The sequence below is a fragment of the Vipera ursinii genome (genome assembly GCF_947247035.1).
Source record: "Vipera ursinii genome assembly, chromosome: 5".
NCBI classification, from domain to species: Eukaryota; Metazoa; Chordata; class Lepidosauria; order Squamata; family Viperidae; genus Vipera; species Vipera ursinii.
In genome coordinates, this window is record NC_139518.1 from 51,505,936 (window position 1) to 51,525,163 (window position 19,228).

At 38.5% G+C, this 19,228-nt stretch overlaps 1 protein-coding gene across 1 annotated transcript; it reads left to right on the forward strand.

Moving 5' to 3' along the window:
- The first annotated feature begins 5,393 nt into the window (after positions 1-5,393).
- DUSP5 (dual specificity phosphatase 5) lies at positions 5,394-19,002 on the forward strand. Its single transcript, XM_083365040.1, has 4 exons — positions 5,394-6,193; positions 10,631-10,773; positions 12,662-12,881; positions 16,333-19,002. Exons 1-4 carry the CDS (start codon positions 5,773-5,775, stop codon positions 16,752-16,754), a joined length of 1,206 nt encoding a protein of 401 aa, XP_083221166.1. The 5' UTR covers positions 5,394-5,772; the 3' UTR covers positions 16,755-19,002.
- Positions 19,003-19,228: the final 226 nt, after the last annotated feature.

The following is a 19,228-nucleotide window of genomic DNA, read 5'->3' on the forward strand; positions in this document are numbered from 1 at the left end:
TCAACACAGAAATCAGATTGACTATATGCTCTGCAGCCAAAGATGGAGAAGCTCTATACAGTCAGTAAAAACAAGACCAGGAGCTGACTGTGGCTCAGACCATGAGCTTCTTGTTGCAAAGTTTAGGCTTAAACTGAAGAAAGTAGGGAAAAGCACCAGGCCAGTCAGGTATGAATTAAATCATATCCCCGTTGAATATACAGTAGAGGTGACAAATAGATTTAAGGAATTAGATCTGATAGACAGGGTGCCTGAAGAACTATGGACAGAGGTTCGCAACATTGTACAAGAGGTAGCAACCAAAACCATCCCAAAGAAAAAGAAATGCAAGAAAGCAAAATGGCTGTCTGAGGAAGCTTTGCAAATAGCTGAGGAAAGGAGGGAAGCAAAAGGCAAGGGAGAAAAAGGAAGATACGCCCAATTGAATGCAGAATTCCAGAGAATAGCTAGAAGAGATAAGAATGCCTTCTTAAATGAACAGTGCAAAGAAATAGAAGAAAACAATAGAATAGGGAGGACCAGAGATCTTTTCAAGAAAATTAGAGAGATGAAGGGAACGTTCAATGCAAAAATGGGCATGATAAAGGACCAAAATGGCAGGGACCTAACAGAGGCAGAAGAGATTAAGAAGAGATGGCAAAATTACACAGAAGAACTATACAAGAATGAGCTTAACGTCCCTGATAATCACAATGAGGTGGTCACTGACCTCGAGCCAGACATCCTAGAATGTGAAGTGAAGTGGGCCTTAGAAAAGCTGAGCAACAACAAAGCTAGTGGAGGTGACAGTATTCCAGCTGAGCTATTCAAAATCTTAAAAGACGATGCAGTAAAAGTGCTACACTCAATTTGCCAGCAAATTTGGAAAACTCAACAGTGGCCACAGGATTGGAAAAGATCAGTTTACATTCCAATTCCAAAGAAAGGCAGTGCCAAAGAATGTTCAAACTATCGCACCATTGCACTCATTTCTCATGCTAGTAAAGTTATGCTTAAAATCCTACAAACAAGACTCCAGCAGTATGTGGATCGAGAACTACCAGAAGTACAGGCAGGATTTCGAAGAGGCAGAGGAACTAGAGATCAAATTGCCAACATACGCTGGATCATGGAGAAAGCTAGAGAGTTCCAGAAAAACATCTACTTCTGCTTCATTGACTATGCTAAAGCCTTTGATTGTGTGGATCATAACAAACTCTGGCAAGTTCTTAAAGAGATGGGAGTACCAGAACATCTTATTTGTCTCTTGAGAAACCTATATGCGGGCCAAGAAGCAACAGTGAGAACTGGACACGGAACCACTGATTGGTTCCAAATTGGGAAAGGAGTCCGGCAAGGCTGTATACTGTCGCCTTGCCTATTTAACTTATATGCAGAGCACATCATGAGAAAGGCAGGGCTAGATGAATCAAAAGTTGGAATTAAGATTGCTGGAAGAAATATCAACAACCTAAGATACGCAGATGATACCACTCTAATGGCAGAAAGTGAAGAGGAACTGAAGAGTCTCTTGTTGCGAGTGAAGAAGGAGAGTGCAAAAGTTGGGTTGAAACTAAACATTAAGAAAACCAAGATCATGGCATCCGGCCCTCTCAATTCCTGGCAAATAGATGGTGAAGAAATGGAGGTAGTGACAGATTTTATTTTCCTGGGCTCCAAGATCACTGCAGATGGGGACTGCAGCCAAGAAATTAAAAGACGCTTGCTCCTGGGGAGGAAAGCCATGGCAAATCTAGACAGCACACTAAAAAGCAGAGACATCACCCTGTCAACAAAAGTGCGTATAGTCAAGGCTATGGTCTTCCCAGTTGCAATGTATGGCAGTGAAAGTTGGACCATAAGAAAGGCTGAGCGCCAAAGAATTGAAGCCTTTGAACTATGGTGCTGGAGAAGACTCCTGCGAGTTCCTTGGACTGCAAGGCGATCAAACCGGTCAGTCCTAGAGGAGATCAACCCTGACTGCTCTTTAGAAGGCCAGATCCTGAAGCTAAAACTCAAATACTTTGGCCACCTAATGAGGAGGAAGGACTCACTGGGGAAGAGCCTAATGCTGGGAAAGATTGAGGGCAATAGAAGAAGGGGACGACAGAGAATGAGGTGGCTGGATGGAGTCACTGAAGCAGTAGGCGTGAGCTTAAATGGAGCCCAGAAGATGGCAGAGGACAGGAAAGCCTGGAGGAACATTGTCCATAGGGTCGCGATGGGTCGGACACGACTTCGCAACTAACAACAACAAATAATCCAGTATTCTGGAACAGCTCAGATAATGCATCTCTAGGTGGCTTTGTGTAATTACAGGATTTTGATTTTACTGAGTTCTGTGATAAGACTGGATGCTTTCAGTTATATTGCAAAATCTTCACCACACATGGATTCTGACAAATCTTTCCTGAAAGTTATAAAATTTTACCTGTAAATCCTTAGGGAAAAATTGTGGTGGAACAGATCCTTTTTCATTAGAAGGTCCCAAGATCAATGCACAATGTTTCCAGACAGAATAAGAACAGAATCTTGCCAGAAAGCTGCACACGATAGACTGGTTATAGTATGGCTTTGTTTCACTAAAAAGCAATTTCTTGTGGTTATCTGATAGGCTTGTCTTATACATCCATCAACTTTAGCTAATTTTGAAGAAAGTCCTTTTGACTAATTCAGTTGTGTTCCACAGCTGGACGGCAAGGACATAAAAAAACCAACCCCAACCTAATTTTATTAAAGCCTGAAGTCATGATTTAGATATGTTATAATTATTTCAACCCCTTGAATCTCTTCTTCATTTTGGTACAGAGATTTTTGTTTAAAGTATTCCCAGAAGACCAACTCAATTAGAATTTCATATAAATAAGTAGTATCGGTTATGCACACATCTGTAAGGCAGTCAGTGTAAAGTTTATTCTTTAACAGCAGTCTAAGCCTCAAACTTTAAGATTCAAAAAGTGCTTTAAAATGAACTACTCCTTGCACTATCTATTAAAAATGACAGTGCTGCAATTCTAACTTTCTCTTGTTACGTATTTTCTATAATAAGGAATAATGAGAAGAATTGGGAATAAAGTGTTGCAACTGTAAAAAAAAAATCTTTGAGATAATTGCTTACGAAAAGCAACATCTAAAAGTACCAAAGAGGTGAAAAGATTCAGCTGCCTGTTACACTTATAAAAACTTAGCTATTATCAGAAATTGAGACTGTCACTCAGTCTCTTTTTTGTCTATGGGTATCAAAAGCAGAAGAAAAAATACTACAGTAGCAAAATAAGGAAGACATTACTTGGTGGGAAGAAGAAAGGGAAATTCTACCTAAGCTATGGTTATATAGAACTAATTCCCGCACCACCACCCCGCCTTTTTTAACAAGTCCCTTCTATTTTCACTTCTCAGTTGAAACAATTGTTGGAAATGAAACGTATTACAAACTAAACTGAAACTCCTAGCATAAATGAGTCACACTACAAAAGAAAATGCTTGTGATTACTTAACTTCTTTATTTTTGCAATATGTTACCAGAAACCACTTATTGCGATAGGTGTAGTTTTCTATGTATTGTTCTTTACATCATTAAGGGACAGCATATCCTAGTGGCCTGCTGTGCTCCCTCCATCATCTCAGCCCCCTTATTTCCCTCTTCCCTCAGCCTGCACTGCTACTGCCAATATTCACACAAACTCTTGCCAAGGTAGCCCCTGATCTGCTTTTTCCCATATCCCCAAGCCACTAACACAAGCAGATTTCAATCAACAGCCACCAAAAGATAGCTTTGTTTCACTCTTGGAGCACAGACCACCCAAAATTAACAGTTCTATGCCGGAAACAATTTGTGCAGAGAATATTCAGCATAATGCTACTTGGTATCTTCAGAATTGGGCTCCTAGGAACCATCAAACTCTGGAGAACCATAGTTTTCTCCCCAGATAAACTATTTAGAAGATATTTAAATATTTTTACAGATGTATATTCACTGCATTTACAAAAGGAGGGTAGATGAGGGCAAAACTAGAGAAGCTAAGGTGAAAACCAAAACTGTGAAACTTAGTCATAATATCTGGCCTACCCTTGATGACAATTGTTGGGTGTTTCTTGCCAGCTGGCATTATGCTGAAAGGGCACAGCAGCAAAACCAAAAACTACAACCAACAGCTTGCTGACAATGACTGGTACACTTGCAAAATGAGAAAACAAGGTTCTATCAGACTTACAGGAGAGTAGAATGGGATTTAGCAATGCAGACAACCTCCTTTATGATAGAATTACTTTGTGCCAACACAAGAAGAGTTGTAATATATTGATCATAAGCACATTGCTCATCAAAGCAAAAAACTTTGAGACTATGTTGGATTTATTGCTTGTTCATGCGATCAGAGAGCTTTGGATAAGCACAGTTATTTGCCAGACAGCATCTTATTCTGCATAGATATTTCAGAAGACAATGTGGCGATGCTGTCTCTACCTTTCTGATAAAGCAGAACTTTAAAAATGAGAGGCATCTGCCCCCCTCTCGCCATGTATTTTTTAGGTATTCTCAGGGCTTTTTTTGTCATAGAACGCTCAGAACGGAGTTCCGGCACCTTTTTTGGATGGAACCTTGTAGGTAGGCAAGGCGGGTTGTATGACATGTGTGAGTTAGTTTAGTTTAGTTTAGTTTAGTTTTATTAAATTTTTATACCGCCCTTCTCCCGAAGGACTCAGGGCGGTGAACAGGGCATATAATAAAAAATACAAAAATACAAAAGTTAAAATAGTATTAAATTAATGCCCAAAATAAAACAATAAAATATACAAATATTTAAAATCCTAAATTAACTCCCCATCAGGCCAGGCCAGCTTGTTCGAATAAGTGGGTTTTTAACCCGCGCCAGAAGGAGCGGAGATCCGGTGCCATCCGGAGCTCAACCGGCAGTTGATTCCACAGAGCCGGGGCGCCCACAGAGAAGGCCCTCCCCCTGGGGGCCACCAGCCGGCATTCTCCGGCACCTTTTTCTTTTACAAAAAAAGTACTGGGTATTCTACAGAAAGAAATCCAACAGATGATTTTCTTATCGCTGTGGCAATTTAAAATCAGTAGCTTGCCTGGAGGAACTTAAGAACCTGGTCCTTGTAGTTTTAGCAGTGAGCCAGCCTCTGCTTTGCCCACAAAAAAAAAAACAACCCTGGTGTCACCTCCACCTTATGCTACTTCTCTTTCTTCCGTCACCCTCATCAGTTCTTTCCTTCATTAGTAAGTCGACGGAAATAAGTGAGTGACTGTGAGTGAGTGCAAAAGAGGGCTTTCTGATGACTAGAGAATTTTTTACACGTTCTTCAACTTCCTTTGCTCGAAGAAGCCTGAGTAACGCTTTCCTCCTGAGCATCGCCTCGGCTTGGCCTTCCTTCCCTCTTCCTGGAGGGGGGGGGGAGGGAATCTCCTCTGCCTCGGCTGGGCGGCGCTTGACCGGAGAGGCGTCTCTACTACAGAACATTCCTATGACGTTAGTCGCCTTACATGGACAGAGCTGCGCGGCTCCGGCGTTTCATTCAGATAAATTGCCTCTTCTTCGAAGCGGAATCCCCTGGTTGAATTCCGGGAGAGAGAGACGCGAAGGCAGGGGAAGTACACACACACACACACACACGGCGCGGTCGCGGCCAGGAGTGGCTTTAAGGAAGCAGGCTGGCAGTCTCTCGGGTGTTGTTTAAAATAATCACCGGCCTCGGAAGCTCGGCGCCTAGGGGGATCCTTTCCGAGGCTGCTTCCGAGAGGGGAGAGAAGAGAGCGAGAGACGGGGAAAGCGAGCCAAGATGAAGGTAACGGCTCTCGAGTCCCGTCGCCTCAAGCAACTGCTACGGAAGGATCCTGCCCTGTGCCTCGTCCTGGACTGCAGGCCGTATCTCTCCTATTCGGCCTCTTGCCTCCGTGGGTCTCTCAACGTCAACCTCAACTCCGTGGTGATCCGCCGCTCCCACGGGCGACCCGTGCCTTTACACTTCGTGGTGCCCGACGAAACGGCCCGGGGGCGGCTTCTCCTCCCGCCGGCTGCTGGGTCGGAAGAAGGAGAAGAAGGGGACGCCGCGCCGCCTCGGACCTTGACGGCGGTGGTAGTCCTGGATCAAAACACGAGACACTGGCGAAAGCTGAAGAAAGAGAGCACGGCGCAGATCGTGCTGAACACGCTGTCGGCAAGCGTGCCGGAGGCTGGAGCCCGGGTCTGTTTCCTAAAAGGTGAGGCCGTCGAGGAGAAAGAAGCGCCGCGGGGGTTGTGGGGAGGGGAGGGAGGGAGGGAAGAGACCAGTCTCCCGTCGGGTAGCTCCTGGGGAGCGCTGCTGCAGGGAATTGGAAACGTGAGTCTTTGCTAAACCGGTTCCCAAGAGAGCTCCGTCTGAATGTCTGTCGCCCGTATGTCGCAGATGAGTGAGCGGGTTCAAGAGCCCGGCGGCCCTGCTAGCAGTGTGCAGCCGTGGCCGCCTTGTTCTTAACAATACCTGTCCAGATGCTAGACTGGGTAAGTTTCGCAGAGCAAGTGAGAACCGACACGGTCACGTAAATGGCAAGTGTCTAATGCAATGTACCGTATGCTAAACAAGAAGGGACGACATACATACATTGAGCTTTCGCAACTCTCTCTATATTGAAAGGGATTTTGATCGATAGGTTTTCCTTTCAACAGATCCTCTTCCCTTGAAATTTCTGTAACTTTTTTTTCCTAATAAGTGAGAACAAAAAAAAAAATCCATTGGAAATCCTGTTCATCATAAACGCATGCAAAAAGGAAAGGGGGGCAAGGGGGGAGAAGCAAAATCAATAATCTCCTGCGCTCTTGTGTACATTTTTAGGTTGACTGATGAATCAAAGCTCACCTAGATCTGATCTTTTAGCCCAGCAAGAGAAAACATGCTCTTGTGCATATTTTTAGATGACTAATGAATCAAAGTTCGCCTAGATCTGGTCTTTTAGCCCAGATCTAACCTAAAAATATACACACAAGAGGTAAGAAATGTATTGGTTTTGCTACAGAAATTGCCCTCATGAAACAGATTAATGACTTCACCGTTCTCACATTGCAGATCTAAAGCACCGTCCTTTCTTTTATACTTGAGTTTATTTAAACATACACTTGGCTCATACATAAGTAGTATGATCATTTCATGAAAGTATTAATAGAGGAGATGGGAGACAATCAGAGATATCAGAAAGCTTCTGCTTTTAAGTTAAAGGGATGCAGAATGTAGAAGTCAGCACTGCCTCCTATAGGCCAGATCTTTATCATTTATGTTATCCAGCATAAGCATTTTTGTATGTAACAAAAATGGTCGCTTTCAGATAGCAGTAGCATAGTACTTTTATTAGGAACAATTTAAATGTCTTAGTTGATCCTGTCAGAAGCATAATGATTACTGCTTTATATTATTTAAATCAGAAAATATTTTGACATCTTTTTTTCCCAATGATATCAAACGATTGCAGGAAAATCTCTAGACAGTATGCTAATTCAAATGGATACTAAATTTTTTATACTGGCATAAATAAGTATTTTATTTGTAAGAAGACTCATGTCATGTGAATATATAACAGATTTTGAAATTTGATTCCTTTGGTTGGTGGAAACATGATAAAATAAACTCATACTGTAATTCAGGAATATTTCATCACATTCTTAACAAAGCAAAATTTTAATACGCTACGCAATGGTTCTGATAGGCTTACCAACTGTTTTGTAGTTTAGTTAAATGGCAATCTCATCTTCCCATTTCAAAATCAAAAAGTAAGTCTTGAAAGCTTTACCTCCTATTCTTAGCATTCTATTTGATACAGCAAGGCGATCTTAAGAAATGAATGTAAATATTACTCAGTGCTAACAGTTTTTCCTGTTTTAAGCTATTAAGAACATTTTAGCATGAGATACCATGGTAGAAAATTCTCTGGGTGATTTTAGGCTCAATGTCATCCATGTTGAATATCCTGAAATAGAATGTCTATTCTTGCTATGAACTGCGTGTTATCTTCTGGAAACTGGCTACACTGGTAAATTGTGTTTGAGTCACAAGCCAATGCTGCTCTTGTTATGTTTTTACCTCAGTCTGAATGTTCACAATGAACTAATGGAAGAACCTTGAGGCTTATCCCAAGGGTTTTGTCTGTTAGTGATGTGGGAGACGATTCATTGTTGCGTGGCATTAATTTTCTAAGTGGGCCTAGACTCAGGCAGTCTGTCAGGCATGAGTCAGAAAGCCTGTCAGCTAACGGCAACCACAAATGCAATCCTGCTCTTCAGAGAATACTTTTACTGCGGAGTGACATAATCCTTGTCAATCACCACCCTCACCAATATTTTTGAAAGCTTTCAGCATGTGTTATGTCACTGTCTCTAATCCATCACTCATAACATGACCTTTTTTGAAATGGTTTCTTCACTGATTTAAAAGTGAAGTTTCAGTTGATCTAGTTTATGTGAACAGTCACAAAAATCTTTAAAATTTATTCCTTGAATACCTCATTGGCAAGACTATTTCCTTACATAGATAAATCATACATATTTGATTGTGAAAATGTTTTTATTGAAAGATTAATACATCGTAAAATTAAACTATGATTTCTTCCTCTATTGGAAGCAATTATTTGCTATAAGAGAGATTGTGGGGTTTTGCCACTTTCCTGTGCCTAGAATTTTGATCACTCATAGTGAAAAGGAAGAATCTCTCTTTTGCAAGATTAGCAATGCAGTATTTAGTGGAAATCATAGCATCAGAGCGCAAAGGAGTGCATACAGAGAAAGAGCTAGAAAACTGGATGAAAAAGTGACTCATATTAAGAATAGTTGGCTAATCTCCTGATCCCCCTGATGCTTCTGGGTTACAACTGATCTGTTGAGTTCTCTGATCTATCCAAGAAAAAAATGAGATAACTTGGTTTTCTTTTTTATCCCAGAAAATAGGGATATAAAAATTATTGTAACACTTAAATGAATTCTAATGCTCACCTCCCTGCTCTAAGACAGGTAGTCCTTGACTTACAACAGTTCATTTAGTGATGGCACAGAAAAAAGTGATTTATGACCATTTTTCACACTTGTGATCATTGTAGCACCCTTATGGTCATGTGATTTACATTAAGATGCTTGATAACTAGTTCGTATCTATGATGGTTACAGTTTCCTGGGTTCACGTGTTCACCTTTTGCAATCTTCTGACAAGCAAAATCAATGGGGAAACCAGATTCACTTAACAACTGTGTTACTAAGTTAATAACTGTAGTGGTTCACTTAACAAATATGGTAAGAAAATGGAGCAAAGCTCACTTAACAGATTTCTCATTTAGCAACATAAATTTTGGGCTCAATTGTGATTGTAAATTGAGGATTACCTGTATAAGAAGTTTCAGAAGATTAAAATTGAGGGAAATGAATTGAGGGAAAACAAATTAGAGCAAAAGTGTGGAAAAGAGTTGGCTGCTTACACTGATCATTTGGAGAATCCTAGCATCCATTTTGGATGGCAGAAAGACATAGAGCTGAAAATATACAATAATTTGTTATCCTTTTTTCAACATTCTGATCTATGATAATAAACTTCTTTCTTTGTCCTTACTAGATTCTTATGGTCGTATTTTAATTAGAGAAAGCTTTTAAAAGATGAAAACACAATGTTTTTATATTGCCGTAACTGAACATTATTTATAAAATTCCCCAAGTCGCCACACCACTTTTTCTTGACTTTTACTTAACTTCCTGTTTTTTCTGTATTTTCATAAATTCCTACTGAAAATATTTCAGTATGTACCAACTCAAAGGATCTGAGGGAGTAAAGTTATAAGATAGTAACTCTGAGTAGGTTTCCTTAAGCAATGTGCCCTAATTTAAAGTGGGTTTGTCAGACATCAGGCCTCTACTAGCAAAATGGTGTGACTTCTTCACCGTCCTTTTCTTTTTCTTAAGATTTGTTCGTGAGGGTTGAATGTGTAGAGGATTGTAGAGACATGTCCTCCTTTTCTCATTGTATCAGTGGAAATCCTCCTTATAAATGAAAACATAACCAAGAGCCACCCTAATCATTGTTATCCAATATAACAATGAGAAAGATTGCTTTGAGGCATACTTGAGGCATACATTTATCCTCTTTACATCAGTTACCCATGCTCTAAGTTGCTTCTTAGATAGACATCAGTACCCAGGCTCTAAGTTGTATCTCAGATATATTTAGTTTACATTAATTGTATAGTAAATTTAGAAAATCTATTTTTCTACAGAAAAACTACTCACCTGGGGCTATTTAGATGCCTAAGCCCAGCACAGGGTTTCATTAACTTTTAAGACTCTTAATGGATCCATGTAATTTGCCAAGTGGCAAAGGAATGGAATTTTTTAATCAACCGACAGCAGCCTTTCAATTTGTATTTTCTCAAATTAATAAAAGCATAAAAATGTCTGAAGGAAACATTTTTTTTAAATGTCACCTTTTATTTGAAGTTTTTCTCTTTAATTTCATAGCTCTAAATGAAAATCCCTGTTCTTTTGCTTTCTTTTCTCTGTTTTTCTTTGTCATGGAAACTCTTAATGCAATAAGAAACCCGAAAACAGGTTTAGAAAAAAAGGATGATTCGGCACAGTTATATGCGACCCCCTAGCTTTTTAAATTTATACTTTTGTACTTATACTTTTTCTAGGCGGCTATGAAACGTTTTATTCACAATATCCTGAGTTCTGCATAGATGTAAAGCCTGTATCCCAAGAGAAGATTGAAACTGAGAAAAACATCAGCGGCTTGCATGAGAAGCAATGCATCAACCAGAAACCAGCATATGATCAGGTGTGTTTAGAGGAAGATAAGATTAATCTGTTTATGCCTTGGTTCCTTAGGGACTCTTTCTGGCACTTTCCTCTTCATAACACAGTTTATTCCTTTATTCAGATTTGGTAATATGACAAAAGGAGTCAGTTCAAGGAATTCAGGAAGAGACTGGGATTGCTGCAATCAGTCTCAAGAACAGAGGAGGAGAAATCCACATAAATCTAGTCCAACACCAGTCATTCCCCTCCCCAACTTCTTGCTATACAGTTTAAAGAATTAAAGTATCTTATAACTATAGATATTTCACTGAGATGCCACCTTCATCTGAGATAGTATTCGAAGATTGATAATACCAGTTTTAAGTTTCATTACAGCTTTAACCAGGCACTGTGATAAATATATAAAATGAAATGTGCCTAGTCAGACAATGAAAAAGAACAAAGGGGCTGAAATTTTACTACAATTGCAAAATAGTTTGTGAGTATTCTCATTCTGAATAATTGTCTATGAAGCAAATCTTTTTTTAAAAAAAAAGAAAAAGAAAAAAAGAAAGAGGATGGAACTAAACAGGGCTGCTCCTGTATTTTAAAAAACGTGAAATCAATTTTTTACCTACTTGGATTGCTTATTTTCAAAAATGGGAAGAAAAATTATTACTCATGACAGCATATTGATAATCTCAATTTCTCTGGGGAAATTTCACTATTTGAACAGGAAAATATCATGAAATGTTAAAAGTTGAATATTCTGTGCAGAACTACTTATTAATGATAAATACGTAGCAATGGCAAATAGCATAAAATAAGTTTTCATTAAAAATTTTTGATTCTGCTTCCTCAGTCTTGACCTGGCATTCTGTCCATTATTTTGGCTTGATCACATTTGGTGGACTTTTGTTTTCTTCCTGACCTCAGTCAGATCCATAAAATATTACTTAAGGGTGAATATATAGGTCAATCCCTAACAACCAAAGCTCTGACTTTCTGGTCACCAACATTCAGCAATAAATGTTTTTCAGAAGCAGTTTAGCATATTCTTATGTCCTAGTGGTATTCTGGTGCATCATCCATCCACAGAGAAAATGGAACATCTGATGTAGTAAAGCCACAAACTTTCTTCTGTGCCTTTCCCCATGTTCATGTTATTCAGGTTCAGGCTATTGAATATGCTTTTATCTCCATTGAGATGAAAAACATGGATGGATGGATCTTCGTTAGCTATTAAGCTTAATTGTTGGCTTAATAATTCTAATAAGCTATGTGTCTATATCAGGGTACCACTATTAGCAACAGCCTCCAAATCCCCTTTAAAAAGTGCTGCATATGAGTAGTTTTTAACATGATTGGAGAGAAAAATTATTATATATATATATAGTGAATAATAATATAAACTTAGTTTGAATTTCAATATATTATGATCAAAGGTCACCCAATTGTAGTTACTCCAATTTGATTTGATTCAATTGCATTGCAAGTTATAGGTTTTACCTTGGTCCTATCTACTTCTTTGGTCTAATCACCCACTTTGTGACAGTGGCCAGCCATCACATATCATTTAGAGCTTAGTGCAGTCCCTGGTTTAAAAAAGGGATTAAAAAGTACTAGATACCTGATCTATATCTTCAAGAACAACAGCTATTCCTGCATATTGAACTGACTCTTGTAGAATAATGGTAAAGACATTTAGAGGGTGAAAAACGTAGCAAGTGCCAAAGCAGTAACAGTAGCTTTAAAAAGAATTTCCACCTTTTACAAAATCTTTCGACCATAGTTGTTCATCACAGGAACATCTGGAAGGTGTCCAAAATGCTTTTTAAAAATTTACCACAGCTGCCTATTGTCTTGATTTTATTGAAGAAAAGCCATTCAGAAGATCTACAACGACTTATTCCTCTTTTATTTTCCAGGGTGGTCCAGTGGAAATCCTGCCTTTCCTATACCTTGGCAGTGCCTATCATGCTTCCAAGTGCGAGTTCCTTGCCAACTTAAACATTACTGCACTCTTGAATGTCTCCAGAAAGAGTTCTGAACCCTTTATTAATCAATTCTGCTATAAGTGGATTCCAGTGGAGGACAGTCACACAGCAGACATCAGCTCACACTTCCAGGAGGCTATAGAATTTATTGGTAGGTGGCTTTTCTCTTCCTTTCTCTTGCAAATAAGAATAATAACTCTTGAGTCATGAAAGGAAGCCTTCCTCCACTAGTGTCAGACTTCAGAACCTTCTTCCCCTTTCCAGGAGTATTTCAGAGGATTATGAATTTTTGTTTTTGCAGATTCCATGGTCACAAACACTTCTCTATTAATTGCTATGGTAGTGTTTATGGTTACAACCATTATCTATTTCCACGGAAAGCTACTGTATATGGTCATTTGTACTTTGCTTACCTCGCCTGCCACTTTTACTTTGGTTTCTTTGGCTAGCGTATTTTTAATTATTTGTTGTTAGTATTCATTTTGATATGTACCATGCAATAGATGAAGAAAGACAAAATGTAAATATATTAAATAAATATTTTCACAGAAATATCTAATTCAATTCATACTAGCAAAAACATTCTAATGGTATAGTAGATTTACTAAAGGCACTTTGGGAATTTTGGAAAATAAAGTGTATAGACATCTAGTCTATAAGCTATCCCTGCATTTCCTGTGTGAGTCCCTCACTCTTCCCATTCCTGGCCTCATGTTTTCACAATGCAGGGCTAAGCATTCTAATTTACTGCTGGGTCTGAAGTATGAAAGAAGTTTTCTTTAAGTGTTGAGTAGGACGGTATGAGACTGAAGAGAAATGAGTTGGCACACACAGGGGATACAATAAATATCTGTCTACTGAGATACTTTGAACTGTTGTGTATTCTCTGGAATTCATTGAATAGGTGCTTGTCAGACTCATTTCTACAGGAGAGTTAATGTTTTCCAAGTGCTTTTAGCTGGCTTAGATATTATATACATATATAGTACAGAGATAAAAACCATAAATAGTAGAGTCAAATAGCTAGACATCTGATAGATTTGTCCAAAGCTTAGGTAACCAACCATATAGATCTCTTTTGGAAGGTCGGAAGAAGAAGCAAATGTAGTTCATTAGGGATAGGAAACTGGCATGTTAACCTACAGTTAACTTTTAGATGACAGTTTTCTATTAATGAAAGTATTGCAAACGAAGTTTTAGTGTAAAATTATGGTTAAGTCCTATTCTATTTGGAAAAATTTGTCAGCCCCTAAATAGGAGTAGCTTAGTGCTACAACAGGTTCATTAAGTAGGCAGGATTGCTTAATTTGTTTATAGAGCTCAGTTCAGTTATTTACATAAATTGTTTTAAGAGGATAAATTATTTGGATATGATTCTTGAAATATACTGTTTCTGGCTTTTTGAGGAAAAAAATCTAATTCATATCCAACTAAGAAGCCACCCATTCAAATCTTTCTCTTACTATTAACTTGTTAGGTAGCATTAAGCAACATCTCTTGGTCTTTTCCTCATCCTTATCCTTCAGTGTGAGAGAGTATCCTGTCTAGTAGGCTTTATTCACTTACTATCTTTATATTCCACTTTGGGCTTGAGATGCTCCCCATTTTCCCATAAAAGCAGCCTTATGAAGTGGAGTGACTCAAAATGAAACACCAATGTTTTTCAAAGATGAATATTGATTTGAACTTACATTTTTGCAAGAACTAATTATTGAGACGTCTAAGCACTTTACATATCAATGCCTATTCAATACTGTGTAGTAAATAAGAGTGCAGGTTCTTTGCTTTAAAATTAAATGACTTCTGTAGATGCTTCAGGAAGCTTTGTAATAACAATTAGGGAGTATGTGACTCTGGGTGGAGTACAGCATGGCTTGTAAATGTAACAGGTTTCACAATAGGATAAAACTTGGAAATTCATTTCCTAGTCCAGCTTAAAGCAGTTCAGTTCTATTTTTAATCCTTGCATTTTACACAAGGAGCTTATTTTCAGCATTTTCTTTTTAATCTTATAACAATAATTGAATTGTGTGAGTAACCTTGGGGCCTCCCATTGCGTAAAATGGTAGCTCTGCTTAAGCCATTTATAGTCTGATTTAAGACCGAGTGCCACTTATCAAGGGTTGTAATTAGAGATTTTAGAGTAGGTTTTTGTGCAGTTTGTGGTGGAAACCCCAGGAGCCCAGGGCTTGGCATTTTGGGTTCAAAATGCATACTAAACGTCTACAAAAAAGATCTCATAGGGAAATACACTCATTTCCATCTGCTTTGAGAGCGTACGTATATAAAACTTTTTACTGCCAGATTGTGTTTCTTATGAAAAGAATCAAACTGTTTTAGTTTTTTTTATATAGAACTGTAGAGTCCATTTTATTAAACATCTGCTGCCATAATGTGCTAGATTTGGCAAGGGTGAAGGGAAGGAGTGAAGCCTTTTTATCTACCACACAGTCATTAAGCGTTGTAATTTTTGTGTAAATGTGGCCAACAAGAACAAGGAGAAATTACTTTCCTGGTGTTTGTTGCATCTATAAAATACCTTCCGAATGTCCTTCTCTTAGCAATCTGAAATGAGTGATAAAGTGAAATATGGGAGACCCTTCGCATCATGGCATATTTACGTTTTATTTATTTATTAAACAATTCTCTATGGCTACCCACCTTAACTAAGGTAACTCAGTGAGCAAAAAAAATAAAAAAATAAACAAGCAGGAAACAATTTTTAAAAACTAGTCAAGGTCACATATACACTAGTAGCCAAAATTGTAGAAACTTTTGGGAAAAGTGTATTTTTGAGGTTTGATGGCTAATAACACATTTTTTTCAGTAGTGCCATAAAATTATGTATCATTAGAAAGATAATTTAATCAAGAATGTAATGCAACAAAGTTTGTTCAATTATCTGTACTGTATTCTGTGAAAAGTTATAGCCAAATAACCAGAAAAAGGAAGCACAACTTGCTTAGGTTGATATCAGGTAGCTTTCCTTCATCTGACTGTAGCCAATGAGCATGAGTGTTTAGAGAGCCAACCAGGTGTCATCTTATTTTGGCAATGAGCTAGTCGGATCACAGTAGGATTCAGTTACTGATGTCATGTATTGAAGCTGAGAGGAGGACATTTGTCAATGTGTTATGTGATCACTATCAAGTTGGTTGGCTTTTTTTTCCTTTCATTTAGTGAGCTTGTAAAACGTAATAAAATTAAAGTAATTGTACAAAGAGTTGACTGGTCACCCAGAAAGTGATGTAAAATAGTATTATTAAGTTAACAAGGCTACAGTTATAAAGAAATTAGAAGAAAAATTGGTGGAAACTTAACCAACAGTGGCATTTCTACTGTACACTTTTCCCAAAAGGTTTCCACAATTTTGGCCACTACTGTATGTTTGGCTTCGCTAAGATCTGGACCCCAACACCTGGAGGAAAAGCCAGGTCTTCAAAGGCCTTCTAGAAAGCCAATAGGGTCAGGGCTATCCAAAGCTCAGAGAAATATTGCTTGATAAGGCAGGAGCCATGCCATGGCATGCTATCAATAGAGGCATTCAGTCATGGTGATTGCAATAGCTTCCATATTTAGTCAATTTCATTTCTTCCTTTCAGATTGCACCAGACGGGCAGGGGGCAAGATCCTGGTACACTGCGAAGCAGGGATTTCTCGCTCTCCCACAATCTGCATGGCTTATCTAATGAAAACAAGAAAATTCCGCCTGGAGGAAGCATTTGATTACATCAAGCAACGGAGGAGTCTGATCTCACCAAACTTCAGTTTCATGGGGCAGCTGTTGCAGTACGAGTCAGAAATTTTGTCTTCGGCTCCTAGCCCTCCTGTTGCATCTTGCAAAAGGGATGCTGTGTCTTTCTTCACAGAAGAGCTGGCTTTGAGCAAAGGTTTTGCCTTTCCTACCTCGGTTTTGAATGCAGTGCCCCTGCACTCACCTGTCCATCCACTAACGTTGAACTCTATTGCTGCAAATTCATCATGCTGGGCCCTCTTGGGAACAAGAGACAGTACAGTTCCATGACGTGAGGTGATGATAACAAGATATTTCATCTATACGCAATACAGAAGCCCTTATTTATTTCATTCTGTTCCAGACACTGGAATGACTGTCTACATCAGAAGGGAAAATATGCTTTTATGTTGAGATGGAGTGGAGATGAATGAATTTGGCACATTGAAGCTCGGGGCCAGTTATGCAATTTGGAGTTATCATGTGCTAAATTTAGCAAATTCCAGGTTTTAGCTCAGATAATCTAAGGACCTACTTAGAACTTAGAGATATTGTTCCCAGAAGTAAATGCCCTTCATTCTGGCTAAGAACCTCTGTAGTTCCTGGGTAGATAGAATAAATCTCTTCAGAGGATAATGTGTGCATATTTATGAGTGTTTTAAATAATTTCTGAAACATTTGTGCATTCACTACTGTACATCGAGACCTTGTTGGAATAGAAAGAACCACATTTTTAAAAAAAGTTACTCAGACCTGTCTGGTTGCTTCTTAGTTCTTGCCTCCTTCTCTCTTTTAATTATAGACTTATGTTGAAGTGTAAGCAATAAACAGCTGTGTCAGGAAAAAAAAAGCTGTAACAAAAAGCACAATTTACGGAAGAGCAAACCTTGATATTACTTGGTGTTGGCAAAAACTTGAATGCTTGCCTTTTTTTCTTTCTTTTGTGGATTCCTAAAAAAATGTCATAAACTGCCATATGCAAGTGAATTAGAAAGCTGGAGAAACAAATGCCTCTTCTCCCCCTTTGCACCAATCAGCCTCCATTATTTGTTAGTGTACTACAGAGTTCAAGGTTAAAATTGGACCCTTACTTGAAAGCCTCTGCTTTATGCTGTTATCAGCAGGATGAAGTAAATTCAGGAGATAATTTCTAGTTACTAAGGCTGCAAAATCATGAGAATTTCATACCTCATTCTCCAGCTCAGTCCAGTTAGAGCTGACTTTTCATCCGATGTGCTTCAGATGTTTTAACTACAACTCCTATTATCGTGAGCCAGGATGTGAAGGGGATAACTTGGTGTTTGCTAAATCCTGTATTTTATTCCTTACTCTACAAAATTGCTCTTTTCAAAACAGTGCATTGATTTTGTCATAATGCTATATGATTATGTAACACAAGTATAACACAGCTTGTTTGTTTTTCACTACTTGAGCATACCCACCGTGTCTTAGCATTACAACATGGGGTCTATGAGCCATTTGGTAATAAACCATGATTTGAAAAATCTTATTTTAAAGTTGATGTGTGAACAGAGCCATTTTGTTTCCTGTATTTCATTGTCCTACAAGAGACCCCCACAACATCCTCCTTCAGGCATTGTTCTTCATATACTACTAGAAAGCCTTAGCAGTTCTAGAAGTGGCAATACAGCCTACCTTTCTTTTTGTCTACCTTAGCCACCAAATAACAGATTAGCAAGGGGATAGCTACAACTAACTATTCAAAATACTGTATTGCCAAATTCCAACTTGCCTGGGTACGGTGGGTGAACTTCCTGGTCCTCAAGACACAGTTGAAGTCTGAATTGCCTATATAAGGTTTACAGATTCATTCTAAGGTATTTATTCTGGATATCTGGTGACAGAAAGCCCAAAGTTTCACAATGAGGTTTGACATGTTTCAGAAGGCTGCAAAATAATTGCATGTTAGTCACTGGGTCATATGTAAAACATACTTTTTAGCTAGTGGGCTGCTAAAAGTAAAGAAATTACTGTATGTAATATCTGACAGGTATTCTCTAAAGCTCCTGATTTTTGTTGATTGAACTGGTCAATGATGTCAAAGCAAGTATTGTAACTAACAGACAATCCCATAGCAAATTGTTACATAAAGGACAATTTTGGAATTTCTGACTTTGTTCTGTGAAAATGTATTTTTCTTTGTACATTGAAATTGAATTTATGGGTTTTTATATTTTTTTAATGGGAGGGGGGAAAGAAGAAAGACAGTCTGAAAAACAATAAATGTCCCCCCCAAAATGTTTTTCAACTGAATGACAATCCTTAATGAAGGACATGTGGACTCGTGTTCCTTGTGTTGACTTTTTTCATTTCGCATTCCAGCCTATGGAATTATTTATTTTTTAGCAAATGGGACTAAAACAAAAAACAGATAATCTGTATATTTAGCGTGTTCCCTGCAGGTGGCTCCGTGTTCTGCTGTGGCTTTGTCCTGTTAACCATTATTTTTTTCTAAATATGGGGAAAGACAAGAATTGGTTAGAAAACTTGTTGCTTCTGTGCACATGCCACCATTCTGGCACCAATCTGGTTTCTTGCAGTTGATGCTGGCCTCACATTCTTAGAAAATAAAACTTAGAAAATAAAACAAGAAGCCTAGCGTTTTGTTTGAGAGTCTGCAAGAAAAGCCATAATCTTGGTCATGGGTGCACACGTGATTGCTGAGGTCAACAACAACTTGACATCATGTAAACAACTAACCAATGCACCAGCCCAAACATTTTACCATTCCTCTTATAACATTC